General features: G+C 30.2%; 6 protein-coding genes across 8 annotated transcripts; 4 read left to right on the plus strand and 2 right to left on the minus strand.

Annotated features, from left to right (window-relative positions):
• The first annotated feature begins 986 nt into the window (after nucleotides 1-986).
• On the plus strand, nucleotides 987-4,069 carry LOC123681181 (E3 ubiquitin-protein ligase MARCHF5). 3 transcript variants are annotated; one of them, XM_045619423.1, is made up of 5 exons: nucleotides 987-1,128; nucleotides 1,403-1,580; nucleotides 1,637-1,882; nucleotides 2,027-2,214; nucleotides 2,326-4,069. In XM_045619423.1, the coding sequence occupies exons 2-5, from the start codon at nucleotides 1,404-1,406 to the stop codon at nucleotides 2,639-2,641; spliced, it is 927 nt and encodes a 308-aa protein (XP_045475379.1). In that variant the 5' UTR covers nucleotides 987-1,128; nucleotide 1,403; the 3' UTR covers nucleotides 2,642-4,069. The 3 variants fall into 3 exon arrangements, with proteins under 3 accessions (XP_045475379.1, XP_045475380.1, XP_045475378.1); XM_045619424.1 differs by lacking the exon at nucleotides 987-1,128 and having other exon boundaries at nucleotides 1,208-1,580; nucleotides 2,326-2,628; nucleotides 2,685-3,156; XM_045619422.1 differs by lacking the exon at nucleotides 987-1,128 and having other exon boundaries at nucleotides 1,209-1,580.
• Nucleotides 4,070-5,066: 997 nt separating this feature from the next.
• Nucleotides 5,067-6,251, minus strand: LOC123681182 (2-aminoethanethiol dioxygenase). Its single transcript, XM_045619426.1, has one exon. It carries the CDS (start codon nucleotides 6,081-6,083, stop codon nucleotides 5,391-5,393), a length of 693 nt encoding a protein of 230 aa, XP_045475382.1. The 5' UTR covers nucleotides 6,084-6,251; the 3' UTR covers nucleotides 5,067-5,390.
• A 2,849-nt stretch (nucleotides 6,252-9,100) lies between these two features.
• LOC123681183 lies at nucleotides 9,101-10,181 on the minus strand. The gene is made up of 2 exons (XM_045619427.1): nucleotides 10,021-10,181; nucleotides 9,101-9,942 (listed from the first exon to the last, which is right to left on the minus strand). Exons 1-2 carry the CDS (start codon nucleotides 10,072-10,074, stop codon nucleotides 9,310-9,312), a joined length of 687 nt encoding a protein of 228 aa, XP_045475383.1. The 5' UTR covers nucleotides 10,075-10,181; the 3' UTR covers nucleotides 9,101-9,309.
• A 1,980-nt stretch (nucleotides 10,182-12,161) lies between these two features.
• LOC123680051 (nuclear cap-binding protein subunit 3-like) lies at nucleotides 12,162-14,625 on the plus strand. Its single transcript, XM_045617706.1, has 2 exons — nucleotides 12,162-12,518; nucleotides 12,620-14,625. Exons 1-2 carry the CDS (start codon nucleotides 12,354-12,356, stop codon nucleotides 14,399-14,401), a joined length of 1,947 nt encoding a protein of 648 aa, XP_045473662.1. The 5' UTR covers nucleotides 12,162-12,353; the 3' UTR covers nucleotides 14,402-14,625.
• Nucleotides 14,626-15,009: 384 nt separating this feature from the next.
• LOC123680053 lies at nucleotides 15,010-15,990 on the plus strand. The gene has a single exon (XM_045617709.1). The coding sequence runs from the start codon at nucleotides 15,118-15,120 to the stop codon at nucleotides 15,874-15,876; it is 759 nt and encodes a 252-aa protein (XP_045473665.1). The 5' UTR covers nucleotides 15,010-15,117; the 3' UTR covers nucleotides 15,877-15,990.
• Nucleotides 15,991-16,283: 293 nt separating this feature from the next.
• On the plus strand, nucleotides 16,284-18,802 carry LOC123680052 (RING-type E3 ubiquitin-protein ligase PPIL2). The gene is made up of 8 exons (XM_045617708.1): nucleotides 16,284-16,442; nucleotides 16,495-17,018; nucleotides 17,242-17,520; nucleotides 17,703-17,851; nucleotides 17,929-18,080; nucleotides 18,132-18,321; nucleotides 18,483-18,622; nucleotides 18,681-18,802. The coding sequence occupies exons 1-8, from the start codon at nucleotides 16,411-16,413 to the stop codon at nucleotides 18,763-18,765; spliced, it is 1,551 nt and encodes a 516-aa protein (XP_045473664.1). The 5' UTR covers nucleotides 16,284-16,410; the 3' UTR covers nucleotides 18,766-18,802.
• The last annotated feature ends 81 nt before the right edge of the window (nucleotides 18,803-18,883 follow it).

The following is an 18,883-nucleotide window of genomic DNA, read 5'->3' on the forward strand; positions in this document are numbered from 1 at the left end:
CGTTCAACGAAAATGGCTGAACGTTCCTTCTTATAGAGTCGTCTCTCTAAATTTCTCCAAAAGGAATTCATAGAACGTCTGAGCAATTTTTTGCGATAGAAGTTGTTAGCAAATTCAATCTTGTCTCTTTGGAAAGATTTATGCATTTTAAATGACATCAATTTGTTGAACATTTTCTCTTTCAATTTATTGGAATAAAACAGAGATGCACGTTCGATTTGATCTCTTCTCATTCTTTTATAAATAATGTATGAAAAGAAAGCGTTGAATACTCGACTCTTCAATTTAACTATGTAAAATCTAAAAGCTTCTTCTATTTTCAGATTTAAGGCTTTTCGATTCCATATAAATAATTTCCATCTCGTAAAGTAGGAACGAATTCGTTTGATTTGAAAATTGGCTTTGAAAAATTGATCTGCCACTGCTTCTTTTAATTTTTCCGTTTTTCTCATAGAAGCAAAATTTTTCCAGTTATCGAAATTTGATTTTAATATGCGTTTTTTGAAATTTTTCTCAAACATAATTTCAGCAATAGTTGTTTTAACTCTTTTTGTCTTTTTCTTAACATAAAACATAGCCAATCTTTGGAAAGTTCGTTTCTTCAAAACGAAATTGCTATGTAGTTCCGCTCTTAAATTATGTTTCCATTCAACCCTTCCCTCGTACCAATTCATTTCTATTTTCTTGAAGGCATTTTTGAGTTTATTCTTCAGATAAAAATTTGTTGCTGTAGACGGGAGAATTTTTGAAATAGTTTTTCTAAAGAATAAATACCCGAATTTCCTAAGTAAAACTTGTTCTCTCAATACTTGTATTCTTCTTCGCACATAATGTTTCTCAAATTTGTAGCGATCTTGTAATCTTATCATTAGAAAAAAAAATCAAAGTTTAAAAGGAAATAGATTAATTTTAGACATGAGACAACAATATGATATTCAAATTTGAAAGGGACGTGGACACTGAATTTCAAATTCAAAATGAACTCATAGAAATTGCAGCCTTTTAATGCAGTATCGCGAAAAAACAGATAGATAGCCATTAAATTCCACAAAATTATTAAAGATTCTTCAAGTCTTTCCAAATAATTAGCATTTTCTGAATACATGGAAAAATCACCACTAGAGAAAGGTAAATAACATTCAATACATGCTTGATTTCATAATCGTTTTATGAATTGTACGGTATCAGAGGTTGGTTAAGTCTGAGTTGGAGAGAACAAGAACTAACTTTCCATTTTGATGAAAGTGACGTTTCTAACGAAAACGAAAGTTGTTGCCGAAAAACTAGAACGAAAATCAAATTAAACGTCATGCTCATGCAATAATTTTTTCACATTGACACCTGGAACGTTGAATCATTATCTCTGTTTGCTTCAAAATTTTTTGTTATGAATTGATTTCAGTATGAACAACGAAACACGTTCTCAAAATTCACTGCCTTCTCCTGACAATGAACCCCCAGTTATTCCATTAAGTCAAAGAGAATCTTCGAGATATTGTTGGGTTTGTTTTGCCACTGAAGAGGAAGATAGAGAAGCTGCTTGGGTGCAACCATGCAACTGCAAAGGAACCACTAAATGGGTATGAATACATACCAACCAAGACATGTCTCAGATTCTCTGATAAGGCTATTTTAGGTGCATCAAGCATGTCTTCAAAGATGGGTAGATGAGAAACAAAAAGGAGGCAATGTTGGGAAGGTTACTTGCCCTCAATGTCAAACTGAATACATTATAGTTTTTCCAAACATGGGTACTTTGGTTTTAATTTTAGATACAGTAGATAGTTTTATATATAAGGGTTGTCCATTTTTGGCTGCTGGCATAGTTGTTGGAGCGGTTTATTGGTGTGCCGTTACTTATGGTGCTATAACAGTAATGCAAGTAAGTATCGCACACAACAAATTATGCTTTTTTTTTTTTTGAAGAATATACATTTGTAATTCATTTGAATGTGTTTCTTTGAAGAGTTTTTAGCACTTCATTTCTTTATGGATATTATAATTAATAATTTATCTCATGAAAAAGGTAATAGGTCAGAAAGAAGGATTGATTATAATGGAGCAAGCTGACCCCCTTATTCTTCTGATTGGACTACCGGCAATACCTGTAGCACTTGTTCTCGGTAAAATGATCAACTGGGAAGATGCTGTACTCAACTTTATTAGAAACAGTCTGCCGCATTTCCCTTTGGTTAAGCATGTCTTACCCTTCAGGTATGTTGGAAAGTTCTTGTATCTAATTATGTACTAGTAGAAACAGGGTTATATAAAAAAAGCAAAATGTTATATTTATTGTATTTTTTCCAATAGTTTGATACATTTCAGAATTGATGTGGGTCCAGCTGAAGCTTCAAGAGAAAACGATCTACCCCCAATATCAAATCCAGTATCTGCTACCAGAATTCTTTGTGGAGCTTTGCTACTTCCAACTATTGCTAACATCTTTGGGAAACTATTTTATGATAATTACAAGTCTAATTTCCATAAAACTGTTTTGGGTGGAATAACTTTCATATTGCTAAAGGGATGTTTCAAGATCTATCATAAACAGCAACAGTACATAAGACAGTGCCAAAGAAAAATTCTGGACTACACTGAATCAAATATCGCGACTTATATACGCAACAGGTCTTCAGAATAATCCAGTTTATTGTTTTCTATTAACCGTTAATTTGCATTTTCAGTTTATAATCTCAATCCAAGTATGAACTATTTAACTGTTGAGTAATTTTAAGGACATCAACTTTTTCAATAAATATATTTACTCCAACGTCATCTAAACAGATATTTGCATGACTGTATTCATGATTCGACTCCAATGAACTTGGTCTAATGATGATAAGAGGAAATATATACTAATTTTGGATACACAGTTCAGGAATATTTGTTGCAACGATGAAAAACTAAGAGGAATGGTAGTACAAATATTTGATTATTATAACTTTTTTGACAAAAGCTATATCAGGTAAATCAATTAAACTCCTTACGATACCAATTGATGGGTGTTATCGTTTCAAATGAAATAAAAATGTTCTTTGAAGATTCCATGTTGAGTATTTAGTGATATTTATTATGTGGGAGAAGAAATCAGTTATTTATATTCTTGTTCTTTGAAATGAAAAGGGTTTAACTAAATAAAAATTTATAATTTGGAAATATTTTATTTTTCTATCTTATGGGACTAATTTTTGAAGTATTTGATGAAGAGGGAGAAGAGTTTTTTTGTTTTTTAAATAGGGTTCAATCAAAATGAAAAAAAGTACACTGACTGGCTGAATATGTTCAACATTTCTTTTTTTTTTTCAAGAAGAAATATTTCAGCTATTATTTTCAAATGGTCTTTTCATCTGATAATTAATTCATAGATTTTTGATGAATAAAATAATAATTTGCAACCTAAGGAATTCAATGAAATTGTGAATACAACAAATCTAAAATTATCTTATTGAAACTATTATCTATGTATACTTGAGTCTGTTCTTAGCAATTACCAGAAACAGTGACTATTGACAACTAAAACCTTATAAAAAATTTAGGAAATTTAACTTGTGTATGGGTATATCTTATTTTTCTTGAGAAGTAAAGATTATATCCACATAGCCTTGAATGAAAAAACCATTGTTACTACTTTTATTAATAAATTTCGAAACATTATGTTGTCCTTCAAACATCAAATATTTCAATTATAAAGACTGATTTTGATCTTAATTGTTTTATTTGTTTTTCTTTTATAATGAAAAAAATTTATGTAAATTTTTGAAATTTTGTGTATAAACTGTAAATAAACTGAAAGTAAAAAAAAGCAATAAATACGTACTTATCGTTCCTTGAATAAAAAAGCTTCTAATCATTTCAAAAATGACCTGTGATGATGGATTAATTGTATTGAATGCACCAATTTATGATAATGTTGTATATGTTGCTTTTATTTTTATAAAAAAAAACAAAAATTCTTTTTCTGATGTTTCATTTATATTCAATAAATGTTCAGATTTAAAATACAATTTAGATTTCATGATAATGTTCAATTCACAATGTTAATTAAAGATATTAAAAATGTTAGTTCTAATATTATTTTAATTTCATTAATCTTTTTATTTGTCTAATTTTTAAAATCAACTTCTAGCATCGGTGTTTGCCAAAAGAAACTTCGACGTTTAAATTTAGGTATCAATGGCACGTTTCTTTTCTTCATAAAACTGAAGCAACAAATTCTAAAACGCCGTGTCCCACATGATGATTCACATTCAGATCCACACGCTTTGCATGCTTCCATCGTTAAAAGTGATGAGACTGTAAAGAAACATTTAAAGAACAACAAAATTAAATTTATTCCCCAAAATAAATTTTTAGGACTTTTTAGACTATTATTTTCTGTTTGCCTTATTGAAAAAAAACTATCCGAATTCAACTGCCGACTCTAAAAAAGTATGTCAAATAGAACAAAAATTGAGATTTTTTTATTGAGAAAGTTTCTTCCAGCCAAAAATTTATTTTAATTAATATTAGTAGAAATAGGGATATTTAGTTCATTACAACCATTTTTTGACTAGATTAAAGAAATATTAGGTTTGTATATTTCAATAAATACTTACCAAAGAATAATAAAAGTACCAGTTTTTTATTCATGATAAAAATTTAAAATAGTCTTATTTTTTTTTTTACACCTATATACGATGAATGAAAAACTGAAAATGAGAATTCTAACACGAAATGTGAAAATGAATGTTCTCCATATCATATATAAATCATTCTCAAGTATAGATAGTTGCAATCGTAAATTCTCATTTGTATTTGTAGAAGAACATAATAAATTATGCATTATAAAAGTGTCATTCCTATCAGAGTCTCCACTTGATATGCTATAAAATTAGTATTTTTATTGAAAAAAAGAAATAGATATTATATTCAAACATAATACATAAGCATTATTTTCAAGTACACCATAAATGAACTATCAAATTCTCAGACACTATTTATCAGTAATTAATTGGTTCTTGTATGAAGAAAAGGATAGGTTCTCAAAAAGGTGAATTTCATGGTGTAATAAAGATAAATCATTGAAATTAAATGAGAATTATGTAGCCATATATTTCACAGTATTTTTTTATTTGATGATAATTTCAGAAATTGTCTGGTATTCATCTAATTAAATTACAAGTGTGAAAGAGTAGTTTTTTTCTAGAGTGCAATGTAATGATGTGTTTTTCTCTATATATAATTAGAATTATCTCTCATTTAAGCACATATATTTCAATATAAATAAGTCTCAATATTTAATTATCCAAGAAATAATTAATAACATCGGAACACAGCACATGAAGTAACTTGCATTTAAATAAATAACTGTACACAAAAACCACCTAACTAACAAGGAATGTTCTTAAGTCTCAAGCAAACAGTTTACCAATAAAAGGTGCAGAATCTGTCCAGAAGGTAGAAGGTGATTCTGTCTTTTGTAACTGGAAAATATTGGGTGCCAGCTCATTCAATACCTTATAATAATTGCACCTTCTCATTTCCCCATGTTCATTAAGAGTGTCATAGGGTGGAGACAAAATATCCATAAATGCTGCCGGTCCATTGATGCATTCAACTTGGTGGATATTTTTATGTTCAGGATATAAAATTGAACAAACATTGCTTGGATCAACAATAACCTCTGAAGTTTTTTCCACAATGAATGGAGTCATTGATTCAGAAAAAACTTCAGTATTTTCGTTTTTGTATATTTCTGTATTGTCAGTATTCAATGAGTAACTTGTTATCTTCACTTTGCCATGTATTACTTTGATTAGACCATGCATATCCGGATGGTCATGGAGGGGTAACAACAATCCTGGTTTCAAAACAAATATACCAACAGTGATATTGAGATCTTCATATATATGAACATATGTGGCAGGTGCTTTATTGGGTTTTTCCCAAATAACATTACTCAGTAAGACTGGATTTATTCTGACATCATCTATACTTGTCTTGTTCATCAGATTCATCAATTTTTCCAAATTTTGTTGGAACATTTCCCTAGTACAAGTGAACGTTTGAAGTGCTTGTTTTAATAGTAAGTTTAATTGACTCATGATCGGTGGAATCCAATAAATTACAATAATTTTTATACACAGAATCGGAATTTTAGAATGTATGAAAGTTTAATAGTTTTCATCATAGAATTCAAATATTTATTATTGTATATTTACTAAATGGACATATCCAAAAAATTGTGGTTATGTGTATTGTATGTTTCTGTGATGTCATTTTCTTTGTCTTGAGGAACAGTTAAGCCCTTCCATGATCTTTTATAAATTTCATCACTGAATACATTTTATTTCGTAGTATTCAATTGAAACATTAATGCAAGAAGAAAAGTCATATCAATGGTGATTCATATCAAATATATTCTGTTTTGAAAAATGAAAATGATGATCACGTCTCCAAAGAAGAATTATATTACTCTATGAATATAAATTTTTGACCTTACGTCAATCCCACAACTGCCAAACTTCATTATACTTTCTTTCCCGTTAACCTCTGGTTCAGTTTGCACGTGCTAGATTAGGTAAGTTTTTCTGAATGTTTTTAAATAACCTTTGATAATCATTTTTTTCAATTTTAGAAATTCGGATCTATCAAAATGGGACACGCTAACATATGGTGCACTCATCCAAAGAAATATGGACAAGGATCCAGATCCTGCAGGGCTTGTTCTAACAGGCACGGTATCATCAGGAAATACGGCCTGAACATGTGCCGACAGTGCTTCAGAGAGTACGCCAATGTAATTGGATTCAAGAAGTTGGATTAATTATTATTAGTATAAGATAATAAACACCTTTAAATAAATTTGAGTTTTTCTGTGAGTAAAACCGTTCCCTTTCTTTCAAAAGAAATAATTTTTTTGGGTTGTCAAACATTCTAGTGAATCGAAGTGCAAATAATCTGTGTGAAATTAAGGTCTTCATTTAATAAAGCCAACCTAGTGGTATTCTATCTAAAATCTGATTCATCTATAACAAACCAAATTCAACTTTGACGAAAAAGTATGGAAGAAAAACTTTCCAAAGAGCCTAAAATACATTAATCAAATATAATTGAGAATAAACTCTTCTCTCAGCACCCACATGAAATACTGATTATGGAAAAACATAGTTTGTTAAAGCTTCACACTGCTCAGTCGACAGTTCTCTAACTAGCCAATTTCTAATCATCATACTACTGCAATGAAGAAACAATTGGGTGTTCTAAGTGGCTATTTATTTTCTGAATAAATGCAGTGAGTTTCCTTATTAAGATACCAGAAATCTATTGTGTTACATAGTGTTCACTTTAATAAAAATAAATAAATTTTTTCGATAACCGTGGGTGATATATACTTTACATATTTTTTTCAGTGATTCATCAATATTGAAAGAAAAGAGAAACAACCTATCAAATAATTCTTTTCATTAACTTTGCACATATTTTGGTATATAAGTTTCATCACGGTAGCTTGTTTATTTCATTGGATGAAATCTTTCTTCATTTTGAAAGCCAAAGCTCCATTAAATCATTAGATTTAAAATTATTACCAGATTATAAGTAAAAATAAATATGACTTTGCTGTTTATCCAAAACCAACACATACATATAGCACCATATATTCATCGTCAAACCAATCATGTTTTCAACGTTTTAATTATGAAGAAACTTTTGTACAATGCTCAGTATGAAAAATCAATAGATTTAGTACATCCAAAAACCCAAATAAAAATAAATATATTTATTCAACATACAAAGGACAAAAAACAGGAAAAGTTGTTGAGTATCTGAAGATGAATCAAAATTATAATATTTAACATATAAAAAAATAAATAAAATAATTGGAATAGCAGCAATAACAAGCTACATACAATTCAACCTGAAATTGATTCCCCGATAAAATTCATTCTCAATAGAAAAGACCAAATTGTATGAGGAGATATCACATACCAAGCTGACACACGGCTACTTGATGTAATCAAATGTACCTCCTATGTACGATCACTGTTCTGACACCTTTTTAAGTGTGGAACACCTTCTATCTCGATGTCCACATTATGGTGAGCTCCGTCGTCGAATAGGACTAAAAGATAATCTGAGAGAAAATCTCACCTCGATAACTCAAATCGAAGCATCAATTCAATTTCTGAAAGATTGTCAACTGTATAATCAAATTTGATTGTTATCATTTTAGTTCAATGTTTCCTTTTTTGTGAATTTTTTATGTACTGTATTATTTGTTATACCTAGAGGATAAGTACATTGTACCTTGTGTCAATGGCCTAGCTGCTGAGACACGTTAATTTAAATAAAAAAAAAAAAAACATAATTCTTAAGGAAAATTAATGAAGATAAAATATAATAATGAATTGCTTTTATTAAAGAAAAGAAAAATACATATTAAGAGGCGAAGTTAAGCATAGCTACTTTTACTCAACCTCTAATCTAACTATCTAATAACACGAAATTGGGAGTTACATCAGTTAATCTGTGGTACTAGCCTTAGACTTATATAGTCTAAGGTACTAGCCAATATGAATATGTTACCAAACTTGAAGATTATTCCAGACAAGAATTGAGGAATATGAAAAATTGATAAAAAAAGAAATTCCACTTGTGCAGAACATCTATTAGATACAGGACATAATTTTGAAATTTTAAACATTCAGACTCAACCTTTCAGTAATTTAAGAAATAAATAGGTACCCATCATAAAAAAAAAAGTTCAATAAATGATAAAATAAACTGATTCCCTCTACTGAAATTGTCGCCCCCTGTTAGTCTTCTTTATTATATTTATACTTTCCAAACATTTGTAAATCACTATTCAGCAATACCCACATGACGAAACAATTGTCGTAGAATATTGTTTTTATTCATTTCAAAGTGAACTTGCGCCAAGTAACTGAGCAATCGGACAAAGTTGTCTTTATCAGACTAAATTAACTTTAATTAAAATATCTCATGAACAAGAGTACTTCAGCAGTATAGTATCATGTTAATAGAGAACCAGAAGAAGGTTTGATAGGAATTCCATGAGCCAATGAGGAGTACTTATCGCCTTAGGAATAGTAAAAATAAATAATTAAAAAGTAGATATAATATGAAGTTCAGAAATACATCAGTCTTTCCATTTAATTTTTCCACTTAAATCTTATATTATTTTTATCAAAATAATTAATTCAACATTTCTTGTTTTTTTGATTAGGAATTTTTATTTTGGGTCAACATCAGGTTCTTCAAATATTATACAATTGTAAAAAAAATTCTTAGACCATTTGAAAACATTTTTCAATGATTATTACGTCGTCTGCCCTTTAGATGTACTCGTCTTGAAGGGTCATGTTCCATTTGACGTTTTTGATCCCTGCCTGAGAGTTCATATTTTTCATCCCAAAATTTTGATAAATTACCCCAAGGGTTTTTTTTATCAATGGGTTCAGAATATACTGGCTGCTTATTATCTCTTGAATACTTGCTACAAACTTCCATTGTACGAGGTCTTGCATCACTTTTCATTGAAAACCGTAATATAACAGAGCTCAAGTTGATATGTCCTTTCCCTATTAGCCAGTTACCAGGAGGTATTTTCATGTTGCAAAACATATGTTGCACAGTGGCTCTTACAGGTGTATCATTAACAATTTGTGATAGGGAATATAAAGCCACAGCCGCACTGGACCTATCATACCATACTATATTGAAACTTTGATCATCCACCAATTCTACGTACTTAGGATTATGGACAGAAAAATAATCAATAACATCTTTTACAGTTAATTCATTCGAACTCCTGAGGTGTATTGCTTCAAATCTTACCCTATTGAATTCATTTCCAGTTATTCCTAAGCTTTCATAAAGATTTTCCAATTGATTATGAGTGAGCTGTTTTTCGATCATTTGAGTACCACCTTGGAATGAAGACTAAAATAAAAAAGATATTATATGCATTTTTACTATTCATCATAATTATAAAAAGAATATTTAATAAATTTTCTTTACCGAAGAAACCCTCCTTGGATCAGAAGTATCCATTGATTCACAATTATTCTCCATTTTTGTGCAAACTGAAATATCAACTAAAATACTATCGGGATTTTATTTATGTTGGATTCTACCCATAGAAATTTATAAATTAATAAATATTATGTTATGGTTCTACAAAATTGAGACGAATGTATAGACCATAGAGCTAATTTTTTTTTTATGGGTTCGCCCATTGGACATTTACCCAGGTTCAAGTTGGTTAATATACAGGATGTTTCCTAAACATGCGGCAAAAATTCAAGGTTGTTCCTTGGACTATTTTAAGCATGTTTTGTCCTTGGATGATTTTTGAAAAACCTCTTTGTTTCGAAGATACAGGGCGAACAACATTTTTCATATTTTTAAAATTAATGATAGTTTAAATAAAAATGCGTACCGCACTGTGTTTACTAAGTAGGTACAATTTATTTTTAAATTTGTTTAACAACATTCCAATTACTAAAAACGGCCAGTTTTTTGACTAAAAATTGATAAGTGCAGATGGTAAAGGAATACAGATTAAACACGGTTTTCATTTGAATTCGTTTTGCTGGGTGTAACTTAATAAGAAATGATCCTGGTGTTTTTGAAAGGGTTCGGCAGTCAATGAGGAGAAGATTGGATGGTTGTATGCTGGCTAGAGGTGGTCATTTTCAACAGTTTTTGTAGGTTGAGTTGAATTTTCATGTAATTTTTCATAATAAAATGTTATTATCTGAAATTTTGTTTCCCCTATATCTTCGAAACAAATAGGTTTTTCAAAAATCATCAAAGGACAAAATATTCTTAGAATAGTCCAAGGAACAACCCCCCTGAATTTTTGCCGCATGTTTAGGAAACACCCTGTATAATTATTATTAGGGCCAGTTGCACCATTTGCCTAAAAATTGATTAAAAATTTAAACGTTGATTACTCTATGATTTCTTAAGAGAAATCAGAAATTAATCGACGTTTAAATTTTAATCAATGTTTAGGCAAATGGTGCAAATGGCCGTAATAGAGATGAGTGAAAACACTAATGAATGATGAACATCGAAATGCACTCCGAATTAACGATTCCAATTCTATCATCAATCTATTTTCATCTAGTCCTAGTGAAAATATTTGAATTTTTCACTTACATTTATTATTTCCGTTTCAAGGGTAGGCTGTGTCCTTTAGAGCATTCGTTTTCATGTGTAGAGAAGACCATTGTAAACAAGTATTTCAGAAAACATATGATGAACAATAATTAAATTTTTCTCAGTGCAACTGAATATTTTCGATATTTAGGAGCAACTTCAAATAACAGGAATATAATATAGAAGATGACTTCATTGTAATTTATAAAGATTCATCTATTATCCAAAAAACAAACATTTTAGGAATAGCAGGGTTGTAAGACAGTAATTTTATTATGTGTTTTTACAGTCGCCTCAGCAGATACTCATGATATTAGAGAAAAAATAATAATTGATAAAGGATCTACAACAATATCAACTTTTAAATGTTCTTGTAAGACTGTTTTAGAAGGAAGATTACATATCTCAGTTCTACTATTTCATTGTTTTAGGTTGTATAATTTTATGTCTGAATCAGGACTTGAAATCAGATAAAACAATTTTGATTTCGATATTTTAGACTAGTAATCACTTATCACAGTACTCAAATATTTGAAGAAAAAAGAGCCGGAACTCTGGAGCACAACTCTTATAACTCACTGAACATTTATTTGTGTTCTGTGCTGAACACCAATATACTACTATAGTATAAAAAATGACTATTACTTATACTATGATACTACTAAGTATAAAACACTACAAAATATAAACATAATGATTGCAGAATGTATACAATCGAAGCATTCGACCCTACTCATGAAATTCCCGTTTCCGTCGATAGGTGGCTGGGAAATGAACTAATGGGTCGATTGAATCCATTAGAAAACCATAACTCTATGGCTAAAATTTGTTTTAAAAAGTATACCCTTGTGTAAGTCAAATATCCTATCCAAACTTAGGGACGGGGTGGGAAACAAGAAAGTGACTGGGTACATAACCTCCGGTTAAGCCCAAAAACCCCGATAAAGGGAACATAGATAGAAGAAGAAGAAGAAAAAGTTATAATCTATGTCTGTGGTTCTATGTTTTATGCAGCTTCTGTAATGAGCGATTATAAAATTAACTACTCCCTATATTTATTTGAAATTTGAACACTAGATTGCCCCATTGGGATATGAATTCTATTATGGTGTATTTTAACTGAGGTTTTGGTATTATACCAAATAATTTTTTTTACCTTGAATTAAATTTAATTGAGAAGCTTCATAATGGCCACGAATATAGAAAATGACAGGTTAAATATCCGCATTGAAATAAAAAATAATGTCGTAGAGCCAATGGAAGTTGATGAAATTGATGAAAAGAGTGAGGAGGAAGGTGAAATAAGAGATACTTCATTAAATGATGGGAAAAACTTGAAAGCAATAATTCAGGTATGTACTTCCTTTAACAGGCCTTAAGGACATTTCTCAGAAAAATGTATCTACTTAGTTGCTATTTCTGAATTATGAGTAAATATTATATTCAATTCTAGGTACCTATGCAGGAGAAGAAAAATGTTCGAGAAGATTTCAGTCATTACATTGAATTGGATCAGAAAAAACTTCAGGATAGAGCTAAACGATTTTCTTTGAAACCAGAGGAAATAAATACATTTACTGAAGAAGATTTGAATGTGTTGTATATCAGTTTAGGCATAAATTCAGAAAACATTGATCAATTTCGGCTTGAAGCTATACATTTGAGAAGTTCGGATGAGTTAACTTTGAAAGATGTTACAACTTATTTTATGAAGTATGCTCCTAATAGTATCGAGATGATTGATGATGAAAGCTATAATATTGTTTGGGAGAATAAATTAAGTGCAGCTAGAGCACTCTACCTCACATCACAAGTTGTAAAGGGTATGCCTGTGAGAATTGTATCAGAACATGTAATCGATAGTTTTATATTGGATGATCAAGACTCTAATAAGGAAATGTTGGTGAATGAAAATCGTCAAGTTGAACTAGTGGATGAATGTGCAGAAGAATATAAAAAGTTGATTGATAATAATTCTATTGATATTTCTGCTGTAAACATACCAATTCCTCCAGGATATTGGAGATTAGGAAAAGAAAACATTCATTCATTTTCTGTTTTATTGAGGTTTTCTATGTTGACTGACAAAAAACCTCAGTTAATTGAGAAATGTAATCAATATTTCAAAAATCCTTTTCCAAAAGATCGTTTAGGTCCATATAACAAGGGAATTTTTTCTCGAAATAAAGACATAAAGTCAAACGCTGTTAATAAAGATCCATGGGGAATCCTAGCTAAAACTTGGAATTCTGATTTTCAATTTAGAGAGGAGGAACGATATGAAGATCCTACTTTTGAAGAAGATGAATTGCCACCACAAGTACCAGTTAATCCAGAATTACGAGTGAGATTAACCGCTAAACGACGATTAGGCAAAAAGCAGGATGAGGAAGCCAAACAGTCTTCTTCAGAAAAGGAACCAAGTGAAGTATCAGATCAAGAGAATATAAAAAAAACTTCCAAGGTGCCCAGAATGCGTATGTATGCAGATGAAGAAGAAGAGAAAATTAAAAGACGTAAACTTCTAAATACTTTGAAGAAACAAAAAGAAAAAATTGAAAAGACAGAAATTCCAAATACTGACCTGAGAAACATATTGCGGATAACTAATAGAAAGTCTAAGTTCAGTGCCGAAGTAGACGAAAATTTAGATTTATCTTTGAATTTGAAAAATAGAAGAAATAAACTTGTCTTTACTGTAGCTCAAGAATCTGCATCTTATGACCGAAGAATAGATCGTCGAGTGAGAGATCGATTAGAAAAATATCCGGTAAGAGAAAGAAGACCAAAATCACCTATTCGCTTCAATAGAAATTCTCCTGAGCCTATTGATCACTTCAGAAAAGATGAGAGTAAAAGGCAACAAAGAAATTTTGATAGACGGAGTAGAAATATTTCTGTGGGTGAAATGTATTCAACTAGAGAAGACATTGATAACTATCCATCTCATAAACCTAAAAGTAAAGTTGCCTTAGTTATCAAGACTCAAAAAAAACCTAGTGTTGCGTCTGCCATCAGATCAAGAAATCGTAAATATGATACAACTTCATCTTCTAGTGATAAAGACAGTTCTAGTGATAGTGCTAGTGAGGAAAGTTCTGAAGAAACTGATTCTTCAACTTCTGAGGATTCAGACTCTCCAAGAAATCATAAGGCTCATTTACAAACCAGAAAGTTAAACAGTAATCAAATGAAAGAGAGAGTTAAGAATGAATATAGAAGAAAATATAGTTAAACATTAGGTAGGAATTAAAGTACTAAGATACAATGAAACGATCACCAGAAACATTAGTGAAAATATACAGAGTGATAGATACAGATCTTGAAAAATTAACATACATTTTTTAGTTTACAGGTATTTTATGAATAATTACATATTTTTACCAAATTTGATAAAAGTAATTGTATATTTGTATTATAATAAATTTTATTATTTTGTTCTAAGAACAATATGAACGACTACTGTTTCTTGCTTCCTTTGCCCTTATTTTTAATGTTTTGCATGATTCATTGGTATTTAAGATCAATAATTGTTGGGGTAAGTCATAATTCTCAGAAATATAGCAAGTGAGAGTGAGAGAATTCATCATAATTGTATCTGCAATCAGAGTGGAAAATTGAAAATCTTCAAATTTAGGACTGAAAACTTCAGGAATTATTCGTTCTATGACCACTATTATTATTTTTTGGTGGCCACTCTACGTACCTTTATTTTAATTATGATATATTGTTATAAATAAATAAGATATGTAATAGACGATGATATTACGTGTATTTTGGTATTCAACTCAATACAAAAAAAAGATAAAATCAACTGATTATAAAGTTCTATGCATCTGCTTATATTTATATTTAACCTGTATGTCCGTTCAATAAAAAATGGCACAACTTTAATGATACATAACTCAATTTCTCTATTATTTCATATTAAACCTTGAAAGTGATATCAATATGGCAATATTTCTGATAAGAAGTAGTATTTTGAAAACCATAAAAAGGAATCTGAGAGGAAATTTTAGGAATCTGAATTGCGGTGAGCGACAATGTTTTTGCCTTAATTCGAAACCTGGAATTTCAAAGATTACGGTGCAACAAAGAAGTTTGAATTGGTGGAACAGATTCATAGGGAAACAAAGTGAACAAAATCTTAAGATTTTGGATCAAATATCTAGTGAGGTCCAATTGATTTATAGGCATGATAGTTTAGATAACTACTTGAAGTGGATGCACCTTGCGTTGTGTGTGATGTCTGGTGTTCTAGTAGCACTAGTTGTGTTTAAACTTGACAAAGGAAATCTAAGAACATCATTGCTGAATGAGGGAATAGTATTGCCAAATGAATCATCAGTGTTGCCTAAGATATCTGATTCTGTTGATAAAGATGCTCTAATTTTCTTATTTGCTTTCTGTTTATGTTCCTCAGTGTTTTATGGACTTATGAAAAGAATACCTGTACGGATATACAAAGTTCCTCGAACTGAGAGGTATATATTCATTTGCAATGCAGGTATTCCATTCAATACTAGAAAATTATTATGCAAAAGAGGGGAATGTGTCAAAGTAGATTCTTCAGCCCTTCCTTCATTTTTACCATGCGAGAATATTTACTCAATATCTAATAAACTGAAAGTTTTTTTGTTTGACGACAACTTTAGGGTTCCTGCTGATCTTAATGTCTTACTTGGACTACAGGAAGACTATGAAGATTGAAAGTTTTTATTTTCAGTAACGATAATAGATTACTGAGCTGTGTAATTATATATGTACTTGACAATGTATAAGTGATGAACTAATAATTGAAGAAATAAAAATTTCAATACGTAATACTGTTTTACTTGAGATCTATAATGCCGAAAAATCCTCTTTCTTTATTGTGGAGCAATATCTTTCAATTAGTCTTGGCTCATTAGTTATTAGGTTAAGTTTATTGGGGATTATTTTATTAATGATACCAACGTAGTTATAGACAAAGTGAATTTAATCTTGACATAAGGAAATAACCGCCAACATGGTAGTGATTGAGTAAAATCATATTTAATTAAAATTTGAAAATACGACGTTTATATAAATATATGAAGAAAAATTTAGAAGTCTATGATATAATCTTACACATAGACTTATTCTGTGGTATATATTGATAGATGATTAAACGATAACCTCAAATTTCTCGGATGTTTATATTGGAAAATAAATAATAAGAGCTTAATTTTTTTTATTAATAAATATTAAACAAAATCAATCAAAATGGGGAAGAAGCAGCATCAAAAAGATAAAATGTATGTTGTACAACGATCAATAGAATAACATTCATGAATAGTAATCTTTCAGGTATTTAACATATACAGAGTGGACCACTTTATATGGAGGTAAAAAAGCGGGTCCATCGCAAGAAGAAATTAATTTTAAACGTCTCCCTTTGGACCACTGTTGTTTGTCTCTACAACCTTATGAGAATCCGTATTGTGATAGAGAGGGAAATATTTTGGATTTGGAACCACTTATTCCTTGGCTGAAAAAATATAAGATAAATCCTGTCACTGGAAAGCCTTTAGAATTCAAGCAACTCATTAAATTGAATTTTCATAAAAATGAGGGAAAAATGGAATGTCCTGTGTTATTTAAGCAATTCACCAATAGTTCTCACATAGCAGCGATTGCTACTTCTGGAAATGTATATCTAATGGAAGCTATTGAACAACTCAATATCAAAAATAAAAACTGGAAGGATCTCATAACAGACCAGCCATTTGAAAGAAGTGATATAATAGTACTTCAGGATCCTAATAATTTAGAAAAATTCAATATATCAAATTTCCATCATGTTAAAAAGGATCTCAAGGTTGAAACTGAAGGTAGGTAACTTGGTTCACTTGCAAGGACATAAATTAATGTTGATATTTTATCAAATCTTTGTTTTCTTCGTCAATAATTAGCTATTATTTTATTACTAAGATGTTTGATTGTTTCGGTCTTCATTGAAAGAAGTATATCTTGAAAGTTATGTTTTATTCATAATTACTAAGATAAATTTGCTCAAACTACTAAGAAAACTTACCTGAATCTTTTTATTTCTAGAACAGATACAAGAAAGGAAAAATTCAAAAGTAAGGCTAAAAAATATCAACCCCGAAACAAAATATGCTCTTGAAGAATTGGAAAGAGATTATAAAGAAACTTCTACAGATAGTAAGCAAGTTGTTAGTAAGGATAAAGCTGATAAATTCAATGCTGCTCACTTTTCAACTGGAGCAGTTGCAGCTAGTTTTACCTCTACAGCAATGGCTCCTGAACTAGTTCATGAAATGGCTATTTTACCAGAAAATGAAGTTAGATACCAGTATGTGAAAAAAAAAGGTACCAAGAGATATTTTCAAGCTTTTTTAATATTTGATGAATTAATATGCAAAACAGCGCTAATATTATTTATTATAAAAGATTGGACGTATTATTCATTGTTTTAATGGGACATATTTATGTCCCTCAATTCCATTGGAATTATCTTACAGAATATTTATCAATTGATGATTATATTCCAGGTTATGTACGTTTAATTACAAATTTTGGACCTTTGAATTTGGAATTACATTGTGACATGGTTCCAAAAACTTGTGAAAATTTCATCAAACATTGCCAAAATGGTTATTACAATGGTACGAAATTCCATAGGTCTATTCGGAATTTCATGGTAAGGTACCAAATTATTGCTGTTGTTTTTTCTGTCAAATCCTTCACCAAATATTTTAATGTATGGGTTATTTAAAGATTCAAGGCGGTGATCCTACAAATACAGGAAATGGAGGTCAATCTATTTGGGGTGAACCTTTCGAAGACGAAATAAGACCAAATTTAAGTCATACAGGACGAGGTATCCTTTCAATGGCTAACTCGGGGAAGAATACTAATGGTTCACAATTGTGAGTTTGGTACAATGTATTGGAGGTCCTAACTGATTGCTGTATTTTCAGTTTCATAACATATCGCTCTTGTAAGCATTTGGACAAAAAACACACCATATTCGGTTGTGTTGTAGGTGGCGTTGAAACTTTAACTGAAATGGAAAGAATTGAAGTAGACAATAAGGATAGGCCTATAGAAGATATTGTCCTGGTTAGGGCACAAGTTTTCAAAGACCCTTTTGAAGAAGCAGATGAACAAGTATGTGAAATCTATGACTTGTATCATGTAAATTGTATTATTTTTTATTTTCATCCAGTAGACTAAGTTTGTTTCTTCTTCTTCCTTTTCCTTTTAATTTAGACAAATCATCTGCTTCATTTTTCTGCCTATTGTTTTTTCAATGAATGAAATTTTTACAGTTAATGAAGATGAGAGAAGAAGAAAACGCTAGAATATTATCAGAAGAAGCGGAAAAAACAAAAAATTCTAAACCTAAGAAAGTGTTGGAGGCCTATCGTAGCGGGGTTGGAAAATTTATCAATCCTGCTATTGGAAAAAGGTGAGAAATAAAAATTGTGAATTATCTTATTATGTATACATAATTAAATTTTTTTTAGCTCAAATTCCAAATCAGGAGTGCTTCAAGAACCTCAACCTAAGAAAGCAAAACTTTGCAGAGGGTTTGTTTTTGATAAGTGGTGATATAATGTACTCACTTGTAAATATATTATTATATAAGTATTTTTGTATTATTTTATCTTTTCATATAAGTTATAATATACAGGAGTTGGAGAAATTAAAAATGAGGAAGATTTGTTAT

The sequence above is a fragment of the Harmonia axyridis genome, chromosome 5 (genome assembly GCF_914767665.1).
Source record: "Harmonia axyridis chromosome 5, icHarAxyr1.1, whole genome shotgun sequence".
NCBI lineage: Eukaryota > Metazoa > Arthropoda > Insecta > Coleoptera > Coccinellidae > Harmonia > Harmonia axyridis.